General features: G+C 35.6%; 1 protein-coding gene across 1 annotated transcript in view; it reads left to right on the top strand.

Moving 5' to 3' along the window:
• The window catches only part of PAK3 (p21 (RAC1) activated kinase 3), a 216,630-nt gene that overhangs the window by 63,846 nt on the left and 137,830 nt on the right, over positions 1-14,954 (top strand). The window contains exons 5-9 of the mRNA XM_033114094.1: positions 5,510-5,610; positions 8,221-8,283; positions 9,887-9,931; positions 11,119-11,272; positions 13,933-13,970. Of these exons, the coding sequence (XP_032969985.1) occupies positions 5,510-5,610; positions 8,221-8,283; positions 9,887-9,931; positions 11,119-11,272; positions 13,933-13,970 (401 nt within the window). The remainder of the gene's footprint in view (positions 1-5,509; positions 5,611-8,220; positions 8,284-9,886; positions 9,932-11,118; positions 11,273-13,932; positions 13,971-14,954) is intronic.

Raw genomic sequence — 14,954 nt, 5'->3', positions numbered from 1 at the left:
TGCCCACCTTTAGGTGAGACTCTTCATCTTGTCTGTCTGCTGTTCAAGGAGTCCTTTGTGGAGTTATAGTTTTTCAATTTGTTGTAAATTCCAGGGGAGATTTCTAGAGGCTCATGTCAAGCTGCCATTTTGATGACGTCTCTCCATTATTAATCTTGATCATGGTTTTTTAACCTTTTGTCTTTTGGTTTCATGTCGCATAACCTCCTTCAGTATTTCCTGTAATGCAGGTTTTTGGTGGAAAATTCCCTCAGCTTTTGTGTGTCTGGAAGTGTCTTTATTCCTCCTTCACATCTTAAGCATAACTTTGCTGTATATATTATTCTTGGCTGGTGTTTTCTCTCTTTCAATTGTTTGAATATTTGATTCCATTCCCTCCTGGCTTGTAGAGTTTCTGCTGAAAGTCTGATGATTTTCTAATGGGCTTTCCTTTGTATGTCACCATCTTCTTTTCCCTGGCTGCCTTGAGGATTCTTTCTTTGTCATTAATTTGTGACAGCTTCAGTATAATGTGCCTTGGAGAAGGCTTGTTGGAATTGAGTAATTTGGTGTTCTGTTTGTCTTGGATTTAAGCTTCCAGTTCTTTCCATACTTTTGGTAAATTCTCCCCAACTACTTGTTTGAATAGAGTGTCTGTTCCATTCTCCCTCTCTTCTCCTTCTGGTTTACCCATTATTCTTATGTTGGTCTTTTGATGGAGTCAGGTAGTTCTTATAGACTTCTTTCATTTCTTTTAACTTTCAAGTTTCTCTCTTGTTCCATTTGTGTAGTTTCCAGATTTCTATCTTCAATATCACTAATTCGTACCTCCATCTGGTCAGCTCTATTTACTAAGCTGGCTATTTCCTTCTTCATTTCTTTTATTGAGTTCTTCATCTCCAGAATTTCTATTTGGTTCTTTTTTTATAATTTCATTCTCTTTGGTAAAATACTCATTTTTAAAAAATTAAGGTTTATTGGGGTGACAATTGTTAGTAAAGTTACATGGGTTTTAGGTGTACAATTCTGTGACACATCATCTATATATCACATTGCGTGTTCACCAGCCAGAGTCAGTTCTCCTTCCATCAACATATATTTGATACCTTTTACCCTCCCTACCACCCCCCACCCCGCTTACCCTCTGGTAACCACTAAACTATTGTCTGTGTCTATGAGTTTTTTTTTTCTTCATTTGTTTGTCTTTTTTGTTTTTAGTTTTATATACCACATGTCAGTGAAATCATGTGGTTCTTGACTTTTTCTCTCTGACTTATTTCACTTAGCATAATAATCTCAGGATCCATCCATGTTGTCGCAAATGGCATTTTTTTCATTTTTCTTATGGCAGAATTCCATTGTGTCACTGTGTACCAAAATTAACTCAAAATGGATCAAAAACCTAAACGTCAGATCTGAAAGAATAAACTGCATAGAAGATAACATAGGTACTAAACTTATGGACCTTGGGTTCAAAGAGGATTTTATGAATTTGACTTCAAAGGCAAGGGAAGTAAAAGCTAAAATAAATGAATGGACTATATGAAACTAAGAAGCTTCTGCACAAAGAAACCATCTACAAAACAAAGAGGTAACCGACGAATGGGATAAGATTTTTGCAAGCAACACCTCTGATAAGGTACTAATATGCAAAATATAAAAGGAACTCATACAACTCAACAACAGAAAAACAAACAATCCACTTAAAAAATGGGCAGAGGACCTAAAGAGACATTTCTCCAAAGAGGACATACAAATGGCCAATAAACATAAAAAGATGCTCAACATCACTAATCATCAGAGAAATGCAAATAAAAACCACAATGAGATATCACCTCACACCTGTTAGAATGGCTATCGTCAACAAGACAAATAATAACAAGTTTTGGATAGGTTGTGGAGAAAAAGGAACCCTCATACACTGTTGTTGGGAATGCAGATTGATGTAGCCGTTATGGAAGACAGTGTGGAGTTTCCTCAAAAAATTAAGAATAGAATTACCATATGCCTCAGCAATCCCTCTCCTGGGTATCTACACAAAAAATCTGGAAACATTTATCCATAAAGATATACGTGCTCCGATGTTCATTGCAGCTTTATTTATGGTGGCCAAGATATGGAAACAACCAAAGTGTTCTTCGATAGATGATTGGATAAAGAAGGTAAAGTATTCATTTTGTTCATTGATTTTATTTTATTTTATTTTATTTTATTTTATTTTATTTTATTTTATTTTATTTTATTGCATCTCATTGACTTTCTTATTAACTGCAATCTTGAATTGTTTGTCACTTAAGTCACATATTTCCATTTCTTTAAGTTCATTTTCTGGAGATTTTTCATTTTCTTTCTGATCTGCCCTGTTACCTTGGTTATTCATGGCAATTAATAAATTATTATTTCTCTTCCTGGGCATCTGCAGCAGTGGATTCTGCAGCAGGTTGATATGAAGAGGTCTTTCTTTTGCTTTCCAGTAGGTGTCTCTGGAACATTTTATTTTCTCTTGTGCTGCAGCATTTTATTTTCTCTTGAACTGTTCTGGCTTCTTCCTCAATGGGAGGTTTTCTGGGAGTTGGGTTTTCCTCTGTCATCAGGTCACCTCAGTCTCAAGGCAGTGCCTCCTTGGGAGTATGTACTGGGCAATGGTGTTCCTAGCCTCTGAAATCCCAATGCTGCCCCTGCAGCTAGATGCAGACCATGTTTGTCTCAGCAGCCCTGAGTGCCCACAAGGTTAGCCTCGAAAGGTGCGGGTAGGGTGGGGTGGGAGAGGCTGCACGTGTGTTTTTGGCCAGGAGCCATGGTGACCTCCTATTCACAGCTGTCTAGCCCCTACAGCTCATTCCCTGTCACTAGAATTAGCCTCATTGTGCATCTGCCAGTCTCGTATTGTCTCTCCAGTTGTCAGCACTGTATATATTCTGCTCTTTCATCCAACATTGCTTTTGGGGCCTGCTTCTAACACTGGGAGGTGAGCTCTGGGAGGGTGTGAGGAGGCAACCAGGCTCCATGTCTTGTTTTCTTCATGGCAATGAGGCCTTAAACCACAGTTCTCACCCTTCTATGTTTGGTCTTTGCCCCAAGGTCTCTGACCTGATATCTTGCTTCAGCTGTATTATATGCTGATCCTCAGTCAGGACTATGGGCCACAGAAAGTGCACCTGCAGTCTCAATCCTTTCCTCTCCTGGGAACTGCAGTGTTCTCTGGGCTGTGTCCACAAGCTTCGGCTATGTCTCTGCATTTCCCCCTTCCCTCTTTCCTTGTTTGCACCAATTTGCCCACCTTCAGATGTTACAATGACTGGATCTCTCAGACGTGCTTGTGTGTTGTGAAGAGTATCCTTTGCTGAATTATGGTATCCTTAGCTGTTCAATTTGTTTTAACTTCCAAGGGAGATTTCAAGGAGCACCAATCACGCTGCCATGTTTCTGACATATTGTTGCTTTTGCTTAAAGGGAGCTTTCTTTTCAAATTATATGAAGTATCTGGTCCCACAAAATCTGGATATACCACCTGCCACCCACAGATCAGGAAATTACCCAACATGAGTTATATCTTGCAATGGATGCCATCCAAGATGAATGATTATAAAGAAAGGATTGTGAAAGGACACTAGGAAAGGAAGAAGGAGAAGAAATGCCACTCACATAAAGAATGGTCACTGAGGGAGCAGGAGAATAAGACCACATTTTCAAGGAAGTAGAAACAGAAATGTTTAGCCATGTCCAACATGGTTATCTATGGGAGATCAGGAAAGAGGAAAACTAAGAAAATGTTTACAGTAGTAACTAGGATACATTTTGTGCAATGGCAAATACAGAAATCTGATTGTTCTGTTTTGACTTTCTGAACAAGTAAAAACAGTAGTTGAACAAGTGTAAATGGTAGCTACAGTCCACAAAAATGCAGAGAACTCTAAACAGAAACTCTAAACAGAGTTTAGAGTTACCAACAGAAAATTCTAAACTTCACTGTTCGTTTACAATAATATTCATCAATAAAGTAAGCTCATTGTAAAAATGGAATGTATACTAAAGTTAAGTTAAATGGTATATATGTACTTTTCAAAATGGGTCTTAAATGTGTTCCATGGCTTGGGAAAGGCTTTGAGTGACCCTTGTCCCCCCATCTCAAGCCTTTCCTAATCCTGTATCCTCATCCTCTCACTACTTGAATTTCCATATTTCTGTTCTATATGTCTGTCCTCTGGCTGGAGATATGGAGCAGTGAGAGAGTTAGAAAGAGAAAGGTAGCCATAAGAATGAGATTGGAACATAAAAATTTCTGTATTTAAAATTTATCCTGGGTAACAAGCAATCCTTATAAGGTTATTTTAATGTTGTCTGAAATCGAGGCTAAGGAAACATCTATTTGAACTAGAATATTCTAAATTGGCCACCCTGGCAATTCTGAAGTTGATTGGTTTTAATTGAGCATATGTGGTTCATGATGACTTACTTGCCCATTATTAGGAGAGTGAGTTTTGTTTTGGGATTTTTTTGGTTGTTCTTTTTTTTGAGTGTGAAATGCACCCTTATTACAGATAATGTGCTCGAATATGCTGATATGTCTATTATGGAAGCTACTAAATGCCGTTTTACAATATTTCCACAGTAACTTCCTTCTGGGATCTATTTCAAGATAGACTAATTTCATTACAGTTACCAACATAATTTCTTCAGTGATTATATTTTTAAAGGCTTTTGACTTATTAACTATTGATGTGCTTATTCATAATTGTGTCACTATGAAAAATCTGCTAATTAAGGACAGTGATTTTAAATCGCTAATAGGACAGAATATAATAGAGACATGGAAAATAGCTACAAACTAGAGTGACTAAATCAAGGAACTGGTTTGAGGTTTCTAAGAACTAAATAAAATTAATTCAGTATAAAGCAGTAATTTGTATTTTTTACTAGCAAAGTGCTGGGTAGGAAATGATTAAAAACATTTTAATGATAAATTTGTAACATTATAGATTTGCAATGGTATTCTCGTTGAAAGAAAACCAAGAGTCTATTGAGACATGCTTCATAATGTAAACATGTAAATGAAAGAAGTTCTAGCTACTTGATAATTAGCTATGGTTAACATGGAAGCAATTCATAACACTTTTATAGATAGCATAAGCAATTTTCTTTTCTATTCTTTCTAATAGTAAGCCTTAGCTTGATTTGAGTGTAATGAATTTCTTCTTTAGTAAGTAGTATTTGATCCAACAAAGCCAGTTAAACACAAAATACCTAGATACATATTGATTACATTGACTAGTAAAGGACATAAATCAGTTTGACTGAAGGTTTTGTTTTAATTGGATTTAGAAATGTGTAAATTATTTGAACATAACATTTTCTATCAAACTCTCAGCCACTTCTGCAAATAAAATTATTTCTGAAGTTAAGTATTGTTAAAATGGTGTTGGAATCAATTGTCTCTCAAGTTTATAACTATTTTGATAAACCTAATTGTACAACTTTTGGATGGCAAAACTGTATCCCAAATAAATTCATGTTAACATTTTGCCTTTAGCCAATAAGAAGAAAGAGAAAGAACGCCCAGAGATTTCTCTTCCTTCAGACTTTGAACATACGATTCATGTGGGATTTGATGCAGTTACCGGGGAATTCACTGTAAGTAAGCTTTGTATTTTAGTTTGTAAGCCATGAAAAAAAATCCTTTATTAAAACAGGTTTCAAGCAAGAATCACCATGTCCCAAAATGTCAGACTTGAAGTGTTTGATGATTTCAAGTAAGATGAACTTTGCCTAGACAGTTATAGATGGAACTAGCGGGTGGTAAGAGTATTGGCAAAATTATTTTTTCCATTTTAACAAAAATGGCTGATAGCTGTATAGTGTTCAACTTGATTGAAAATGCTAATTTACCATGGCATAGGAGATGTAGTCCTGTTAGAGACCATGCTTGATTGAGCCTATTCTTTATCATTTGAGGTGAATCAGAGAATCATGGACTCAACTTGGCCAGTGAAGACAATCTGTCTCAGTAATGCAGGCTTTACACAAGAACCTGGATTACCCAGATCAGCTACCACACTAAACAAAAATCTCTGTAAAATTGACCTGTTCTTCCCTTTGATTTGAAAAATGTAGCTTATTTTTAGGCTTAACAGGTATATTTTGTAGACATTTAAAACAACAAACCTCATGTTTCAGGAAGAAATATTGATGGATATATTATGTACTTTAGTGGTTATGTACTTTGTATATAATCCATTATAATACTAACAAGAATTCTCTAGAAAGGCCATAGCTATAGATCCAGCCTTTCTTTGAATATTTGTAGTGCTCAAATAGCACAAAATGTCAGATCTATGATATTTTATACTTTTCTTTTTAAAGATCTGGCACTTATTTTTTTTAGATGGATGATGGAAATGATATGGCTAAAAATATGTCCCCAGGAAGATCAGCTACCTTTTTCCATACTATTAAGGAACTCAGTCAAAATATGCATTCTGAGATAATGAGTAATTTTGAACGCATTCAGAAAAAAAAACAAAAAACTTTGATACAACCATCGCCATTGATTCTTGGGTTAAAGCAGATATTAAATAATTGAATCTTGTGTTTCATAACATGATGGTTAGTAAGTAGACTGTGTCATATGATTAAGTGAAAGAAGAAAACAGGGGACAAATTAATTTGATTTGGAGAATCAAACATTGTGTCTGAATCGACAGCTGAATTATCTTTTTTTTTTTTTTAATTCCAGAGGTTAGCAACATGAGAATGAAATGGAACTGAGTAAACATCTTAGCCTTGTAAAGTGATGTGAGCTGATTATATCTGTGTTCTCAGTAGCAAGCAGAAGAGAGCATCAGGAAGTACTGACATTGATAAAGTTGAGATATTGGTAGGATTTCACCAATTTCATCACTAGAATCAGAGACATTATTCCAATGGCTTTGAGTTTGATCCAGCCTCTGTTCTTTACTATATTTGAGAATATTCTCTTAGCAATACTTAGGAAATATAATTTCACTGTCACCACAACCACCACCATCGTCACCACCAAAAATTATAATTTTTATAAACTGAACAAGTTTAGACTTCTTAAAAAATCATATTGACTATTTCTGACATTTTAAACAGTAAAAGCACTTAAACTTTATAAGTTTTATCTAATATCTCTTTCCTTTATTTTATGAACTTTTCATTTCGAGTTTTGACGTTTTTATTCTGTATGTGCTTTCCTTCTGTTTAAATTTTTCTTATGCTTTATTGTTGTCATTCCATATTTTTCTTTTCTTTTTCTTACTCTTTTGCTTTTTGATGTGTGACAGTTTTGTCCTCCACTATTCTTATGTGACATTCTAGTTTATTTCCATTTTTTATTTTTTTTCTACTTTTTCCAACTTGCTTGACTTACAACCTATCTTTAGCTCTTTCTTATTTCTTTATGAATTCTGAATGGAAATGAATGAAAGTGAATCACCATCATCTCGATGACTGCAGTCCAGCCATTTTCACTTTTCTATCAATTAGAAGCCAAAGAACCAACCAGAGAGGAATAGGTTAGAATATGTGATGGGTAATCTTTCTAATCATGAAAAAGAGATTGAAGCAACCGAACGAAACCAAACAAAAACCTGTCCCTTCCTCCCCAAAACCCAACTTGAAATAAATCAGTTGTTTGAATACAGTCAGCTGTTAGAAATCCATTGAATATATAAATAAGACACAGGCTAAATTTGGAAATCTGATGCAATTTATTATCATCTTGATCTTTCACAACTACTTGCCCACACATCATTTCTAAAGATGCCAAATTTTGCCTTTTTTTACTATCTTAATCTGTGATTTACATTTACTGATTTTAGAAATACAAAATGATAATAAGCTTTTAAAAATCATTTTATTGTTAGGATTTAAAATTGAGTCCTAATTCCATAGTACCACTAATTCATTGTATTTGTGTGTAGAGGGGGAGGGCCATCTTACTAAATTTGATTACTGTAGTTGTTTAGGTTGAATTTTGAGTGATTTGTTAAACTGTCTAGTCCAGTTGTCTTATAAGGGCCTGTTACTTTGAATATTTGGACACTAATTTGCTGTGTTGCTTGGTGATTATCCTATGGCTAATTGGCCCATAAAACCTTGTACACCTGTTCATACACTTGGACACTAAGGTTAAAATTAGGTTGGGAGGTGACATTTTTTGTATTAAACTATTACAAGTCCTTATCCTTTATATTGCCATTTTTATCCCAAATACTTCAGAACTCCCCCTTCCAGACTTCTAGACCTGTGACGGTTGCTTCAAGTCAATCAGAGGGAAAAATGGTATGAGTGATATAAATTATTATTTCTTATGGTAAGGTAAATGCTTGGCCTGTTGTATCATGCTGCCATTCTCCTGGGCTACACCGGACAATCACCAGCTTAATGTACATCTAGCTGTTATTGTATACATGGCCAGGCATTGATATGTGCTCCTGCTTCTGATGCTCACACCTCTAGGTCTCCATTAGCTGTCTAACTTTTGGGATTTGTACCTCAATTTGAAGTAATGAGATGGTTTTCTGATTATGTGCCTTTGTGGCATATGTTCAAATTTAAGTGTCAGGTTTCATTGATTAACTAATTTATTTAATTTTTAAAAAGAAAATAGAAATTATCTCAGCAGTGTAGTCATGTGGTAAGTATAGTTGTCTGGAGGATCTTCTGCAATTGACAGCATTTTTTCCTGCTGTCTAGTGATCACATGACTGTATTTATCACAAAAGTTGAAAAGTGCCATGAGAATGTATAATTGCAAATATTCTAATGATTATGGTAATGATTACGCTAGTGATGTCTGCTCTAGTGGTTACGTGCAATGCATACCTGGTTTTGTAACACTTAATAACTCCTTTGGCCATTAAAGTATTAACCAAATGCTATTAACTGCACTTAGAATCAGAACTGGGATCATGCATGGGCTTCTGAGTTCAAATTTTTGGCTTAAGGCTTTAGCATCAAATGGCGTGATAAATGCATGTAAAAGTGTTATTTCACTATGCTTGGAGTAACCCTAAATGCTAGGAATCAAAGACCTATATTTCAAATCAAACCAGTGGGGTCAAAGCATGTTTTTTATAGCAAGAGAGATAATATATTTATTTAGATAAAGCTGTTACCTTATACATCTGATCTTATTTTATGGGAAGTGGGACTTTGGAAATGCAGGATTAAAATGGAAATTATTTCTGTATTGTTTGAAATGAAATGGTTTCCCTTTCCCTGGTCTAAATGTCTAAGAAACTCAAACATAGAGTCTGGCTGTATGGAAAATCCTCAATCTAGTTTTCTCTAAGCCAGCCATGACTTTATCTACAAAGTACGGAAAAATCACATCAACAATAACAAACGTTAAATTCAATATCACCATATAGCCATCCTTTGAATCTTCACCACACAGATACTTCCAATGTGAAACTAAAAATGGTTAACCACAATTGGTAACCAAAATTTGTAAGTTTATCACATGGCCATTGGCTATCTGTGATCACCCAGTTATACAAACAACTTACAAATTATTGTTGAAGCTGTTCATGGTACCATCCTTTTCCCCTCCAAATTCATGTTTTTACCTTTTTAGTAATTTCTCCAATCATTTAGGGATAATTCTTATTATGGCATATTTATGGAGGAAGCATCTGGCCAAAAGTAGAATTATGCATCCAAACTTTGGAACGTTGTCATTTTCTCTGTTTTCTTAAATCTGTTGTCTTGTAGCCTGTCCTGTCCCTGATTTAGTTAATATCTCCCTATTTTCATAACTGCCCCACTTTAGATGGGATTACCCCCCCCATTCAGACCCATTGGTTTCATCTCCTCCCACCTTCTAAGTTGTCCCACATTCTGTTTTAACTTTCTTTTCTTTCTTTATTTACGTCCATTACAGCCAGATCTCTATGGCTCACAGATGTGCCCAGGGAAGCTCCCAGAGGTGCGTCACAGGCCCAAAAGAAGCTTGCATCAAAGTGCTTCTTTGAGATGTCATAGCACTGCAGCAGCAGGTTCATGTGTGTGCAGTAGAATTGTTGCTTGGCTTATCTTACTTTTTTGTTGTCATTCCCAAACTCTGGAGGCCCACATCACACATTGTTTTACTGAGACTTCATAGGACAAAGCCACAGAAATTGTGTCTTGATGCACTTCAGGAATACTGTGTCTGTTTCTCATCCCAAGTTGCTCTTGGAGGTTGGATAATTATGAAATGGGGACCTCTGCAAGCTGAACATGTAGGAAAGAATGCTCAATGCTCAATGTAAAACTAACCTCTCTCTGTAATTTTTTTCAATTCTCCTTGGATAGATTTCCAAATACTCCCTCGTCTCTGCTCTAAATGCTTCAGATTATTGCAAATTCTCACAAGGATTTGGCATGGTTGTCACAGTCCCCAGGTTCTTCCATGTGGCCAGTGAATGAAGAGGGGAGGAGGGGATGAAAGGAGGAGAGGAGCAATCTGCAGGGAAAATGCCCAAAGCAGCTTTAATGTTAATGTTACTATTTAGCATCTCAGTGGTTATTGCTCCTCCACAATTATATTTTTGTCTCCTCTCAATCTCCCTTTCTATTAAAGCTCTAGATCCAAAAAATTACATTTTGTAATCACAAAGTATACACTGACCAAGGGTGAGGCTTTCCTTTTATTGTAAAAGATACTCTAATTACAGCATGCCCAGAAACAGCTTATGATATTCAGTCAAGTAAAATCTATTGATCTGCACTATACTATGCTGTGCATAAATTTAGAGAAGTCTTGCTATGTCTGCCCTGAGTCACCAGAAAAATCAACAACAACAACAACAAAAAAAAAAAAAAAAAAAAAAAAAAAACTAAGCCGTAAACATCATTTCATGGATGAGCAGAGTTAATATGGAGGTGATTTTCATGCACTTTTTTTTCTACCACGCTTTTTAAGTTGGAACCTAGTTTTACCTATGTGTTTTAATTATATAAGAGAATGATTGCATTATTAAGTTACTAACTTTAAATCTAGAGTGTAACTTCAGTTTCCCAAGTGTAATCCTACAGGTAGCATGGGCTTCTTGGTGCAGAACTTTACTGGAACAGAAAAATGTAGCTGCTGAATGTTCTGATCTGTCATTCTTTCCCTTTGGTTGTCCACAGGGAATTCCTGAGCAATGGGCACGATTACTCCAAACCTCTAACATAACAAAACTTGAACAAAAGAAGAACCCACAAGCTGTTCTAGATGTTCTCAAATTCTATGATTCCAAAGAAACAGTCAACAACCAGAAATACATGAGTTTTACATCAGGAGGTAAGAGTAAATCTAGGGTATAAAACGTGAAAAAAATAATTCCAATCTCAGAGCCTCAGGATTAGAACAGAAGACTTGTAGGGCATTTGAAGTCAGTTCTAGTTCCTTCTCAGAATGACTTCAACAGAAGTAACCTAAAAGATGAGTTGGAAATTGAAGTTGGTTTACAGTGCTTGGATAATTTTAGAACTGAAATAAGTAAATTATTCAATGAAGCAGTAGTTGTCAGTTTGAATCAGCAATCACAATTGTCCTTTCCTCTCTTCCCTAGCATGAAGACACTCAGTTAGAATCAGGCCTTGTGATGTGGTCAAGAAGTAAGAAGTATATGGATCAAACCATGGTCTCTTGAAATTTATTTTATCCTTTAGAATCATTTGATTGCACCATGATGATACAGCACGAATTTTGTGGCTGCCAGGTTTTTTTTTATCAGACCTCAAAATCAGACTTAAAAAAAAAAGAAATTACAGTTTGCTATTTATAAGAGTTTGAAAGGTCATGTGTCTGCCAAATCTCGATTTCTTTTGTTAGCTTGTCGATCTGGCCTTTGTTTGAAGCTTTGATGTTCAAATTTGCACTGTAAGCAACTTAAAAACATGTATTAATAATACTTCTGCATTTGAGAAAAAGGATCTGGTTGCCTCTTTAGAACAATTTCTTATTAACATCTAAAAAAGAAGAGAATACTATCATTGGTGCCCCAGCTATAAAGAGCCCCTACATTTTGACACTGGTTTTAGTACGGTTGGGGGGCATGATCTTTTTAGGAATGGTACAAGAACACACTTGGAAGTGGACATATCAGATTTGGCCATATCAAATATCAAAGTCCAAACTTAAAGGTATATGGCAATTTACATGTTAAATGGGACTTTTTTTTTTAATGAGAAGATTGTTTAACTTCTGTTATTTAATGGCAAAAGCCTAAAGGAAAAAAAAACATAAAAGAGAGCTTTTTTATGATGTTGAGTCCATCACATGAAATAAAACATTTAAGAGATCCTGGTGACACATCAAACAATGATTAATGTAAGAGCTGTGCTCCAAGTACACTGTAGAACCATAGACAATGAGAACCGAGAACGGATTTAAGAAATCATTTCAGTGTATCCATTAATACTTTTTGGATTCTCAGAATTTGTTCTTTATTCTAAGTTGCCACTGCTTTTTAACCTTTTTATGTGTCGAATTCTCTCAACTTAACAAAGAATAAATCCTGAAAACTATGTTGGAACTCAATAGTATATGAGTTATTGCACTATTCTGAGTTGAGTGAAACTCACCATATGTTGTCTGGATGCTCTAGTGTTGCAACTGACTAATAGGCTAGGAGGGGAAGAGAAGGGGAGAAGGAGGGTGAGTAGAAGGGAGAAATGGAAAGGAGGGAGAGGGGGAGAAGGAAGGGGAAAAATTCCGGGTGTAGACGTACAGTATTCCCCCTTTATCCACGGTTTTGCTTTCTGTGGTTTCACTTGCCCATGATCACTGATGGTCTGAAAATATTAAATGGAAAATTTCAGAAATAAACAATTCATAAGTTTTAAATTGTGCGCTGTTCTAAGTAACATGATGAAATCTCATGGGGTCTTTCTCCAACCCACCTGGGACATGATTCGTCCTTTGTCCAGTATATCCACAGTGTACATGCTCCCCACCTGTTAGTCACTTAGTAGCCATCTAGGTTATCAGATCAGCTGTCAGGGTATTGCTGTGCTTGTGCTCAATTAACCCTAATTTTACTTACTAAGGTCCCAAAGCACAAGAGTACTGATACTGGCAATTTGGATATGCCAACGAGAAGCCATGAAGTGCTTTCTGGTAAAAGTTCTCGACTTAATAAATAAAGAAAAAACTTGTATGCTTAAGTTGCTAAGATCTACAGTAAGAGCAAATCTTCTATTTATGAAATTGTAAAGAAATAAATGCCAGTTTTGCTGTCACAAATCAAACTGCAGAAGTTACAGCCACAGTGTGTGACAGGTGCTTAGATAAGATGAAAAAAGCATTAAATTTGTGGGTGGAAGACATGAACAGAAAACCTAGATTCCATAAATCCTCACTTAATGTCCTCCAAGGGTTCTTGGAACTGTGGCTAAAGGATGTATAATGAAACCAGTGTTACCACAGGCTAATTGATATAAAGAAGAGTTAGTGAAGTTCCTATAGAATCTCACTGATGTTATGATGAAACAGCATTGAACAAAACTGCATTATTCAAGCACATGCTGTGTGTGTGTGTGTGTGTGTGTGTGTGTGTGTGTGTGTGTGTAGGATTTGGTACTATCCGAGATTTTAGTGATCCACTGGGGGTCTTGGAATGTATCCCCCCCATTAGGGGGTACTACTTTGTAGAGTCATACCAATCTAGGAGTGGTAATTTCAACATTCCTCCATATAGATGACATTAACTAGAGGCTTCCATTAAAATCTATAAAATGACCTGGTGGTAATATGTTGAGGAAGTAAGGGTATGAGATATTTTAAGAAAAACTGTTGTTTATCATAATATCTATTTGATACTGAATTGGAGAATTTCCTTCTAGTGAAACACATGCAGGTGTTTTTTGTTTGTTTGTTTTGTTTTACTTTTTAAGTATGGTCTTTAAACAAGGTAATGTTTATGAAACAAAGGTGACCGCTTTATCTTCACTTTTCAGATAAAAGTGCACATGGATACATAGCAGCCCATCCTTCGGTAAGTGAAAAATTGAAAACTGTTTTGTGTAATCAGTGTTTCTGGTAGTCCAACAGAATGCAATTGCACAGATCTAGTATTTAGATATAGAATCTGTTTAAAACAGTTTTTTTAAGGTATAATTGAGATATATAAAATTCACCCACCTGTATGTATACAGTACGATTAATTTTAGGCATTCACTAATCTGCTTTTAAAGGTTTGTCTTTTTGGGCATTTCAGGCAAATGAAATAATACAGTATCTGACCTTTTGGGATCAGCTTTTCTCACTTACAATAATGCTTTTAGGTTTTGTCAAAGTTGTGCATATCAGTAGTTTGTTCCTTTTTTGCTAAGTAGTATTCCATAGTGTAGATGCATCACTGTTTATTTAACAGTTCACCCATTGAAGGATTTCTTGGCTATTTATAGTTTTTGGCTATTATAAATAAAGCTACTGTGAACACACATGTATAAATCTTTACATGAACAAATGTTTCCATTTATCTTACATATAGAATCGTAAAAATAATAATCATAATGACAGCAAATTCTCTTCACTGAATATTTATAATGTGAAAGGTGAAAGGCTAATAATACTTCATATTCACTTCACCTTTTCTACAACACAATTAGGTAATTTTTACCATTGTCTCCATTTTACAGATGAGGTTCAGAGAGGTGAAATAACTTGTCTAAGGTCATACCACTAAATCTTTTAGTGTCACCTGTTCCAACAAACTGAGAGACAGTAGGGAAGATGACTTTACCCAAAGTCACATGGGTAGTTTTATCAGAGAAGTAACTAGAAAATAAGTGACCTAACAGAACACAAAGATGGCAAAGTAGGTAAATGCTATGATTACCTTCTCTCACAACCATATCAAAATTACCACTAAACTACAAAACAACCGTCATTCAGAATCTCCTAAAATCTTGCTGAACCGAAGCCGTACAACTAAAGACGTGTAGAAGAAGCCACATCAAGACTGGTACAAGGGGCA

This window comes from Rhinolophus ferrumequinum, chromosome X, assembly GCF_004115265.2.
Source record: "Rhinolophus ferrumequinum isolate MPI-CBG mRhiFer1 chromosome X, mRhiFer1_v1.p, whole genome shotgun sequence".
Classification (NCBI taxonomy): Eukaryota; Metazoa; Chordata; class Mammalia; order Chiroptera; family Rhinolophidae; genus Rhinolophus; species Rhinolophus ferrumequinum.
The sequence above is the reverse complement of the archived record's forward strand: the minus strand, read 5'-3'. Positions and strand labels throughout refer to the sequence as shown.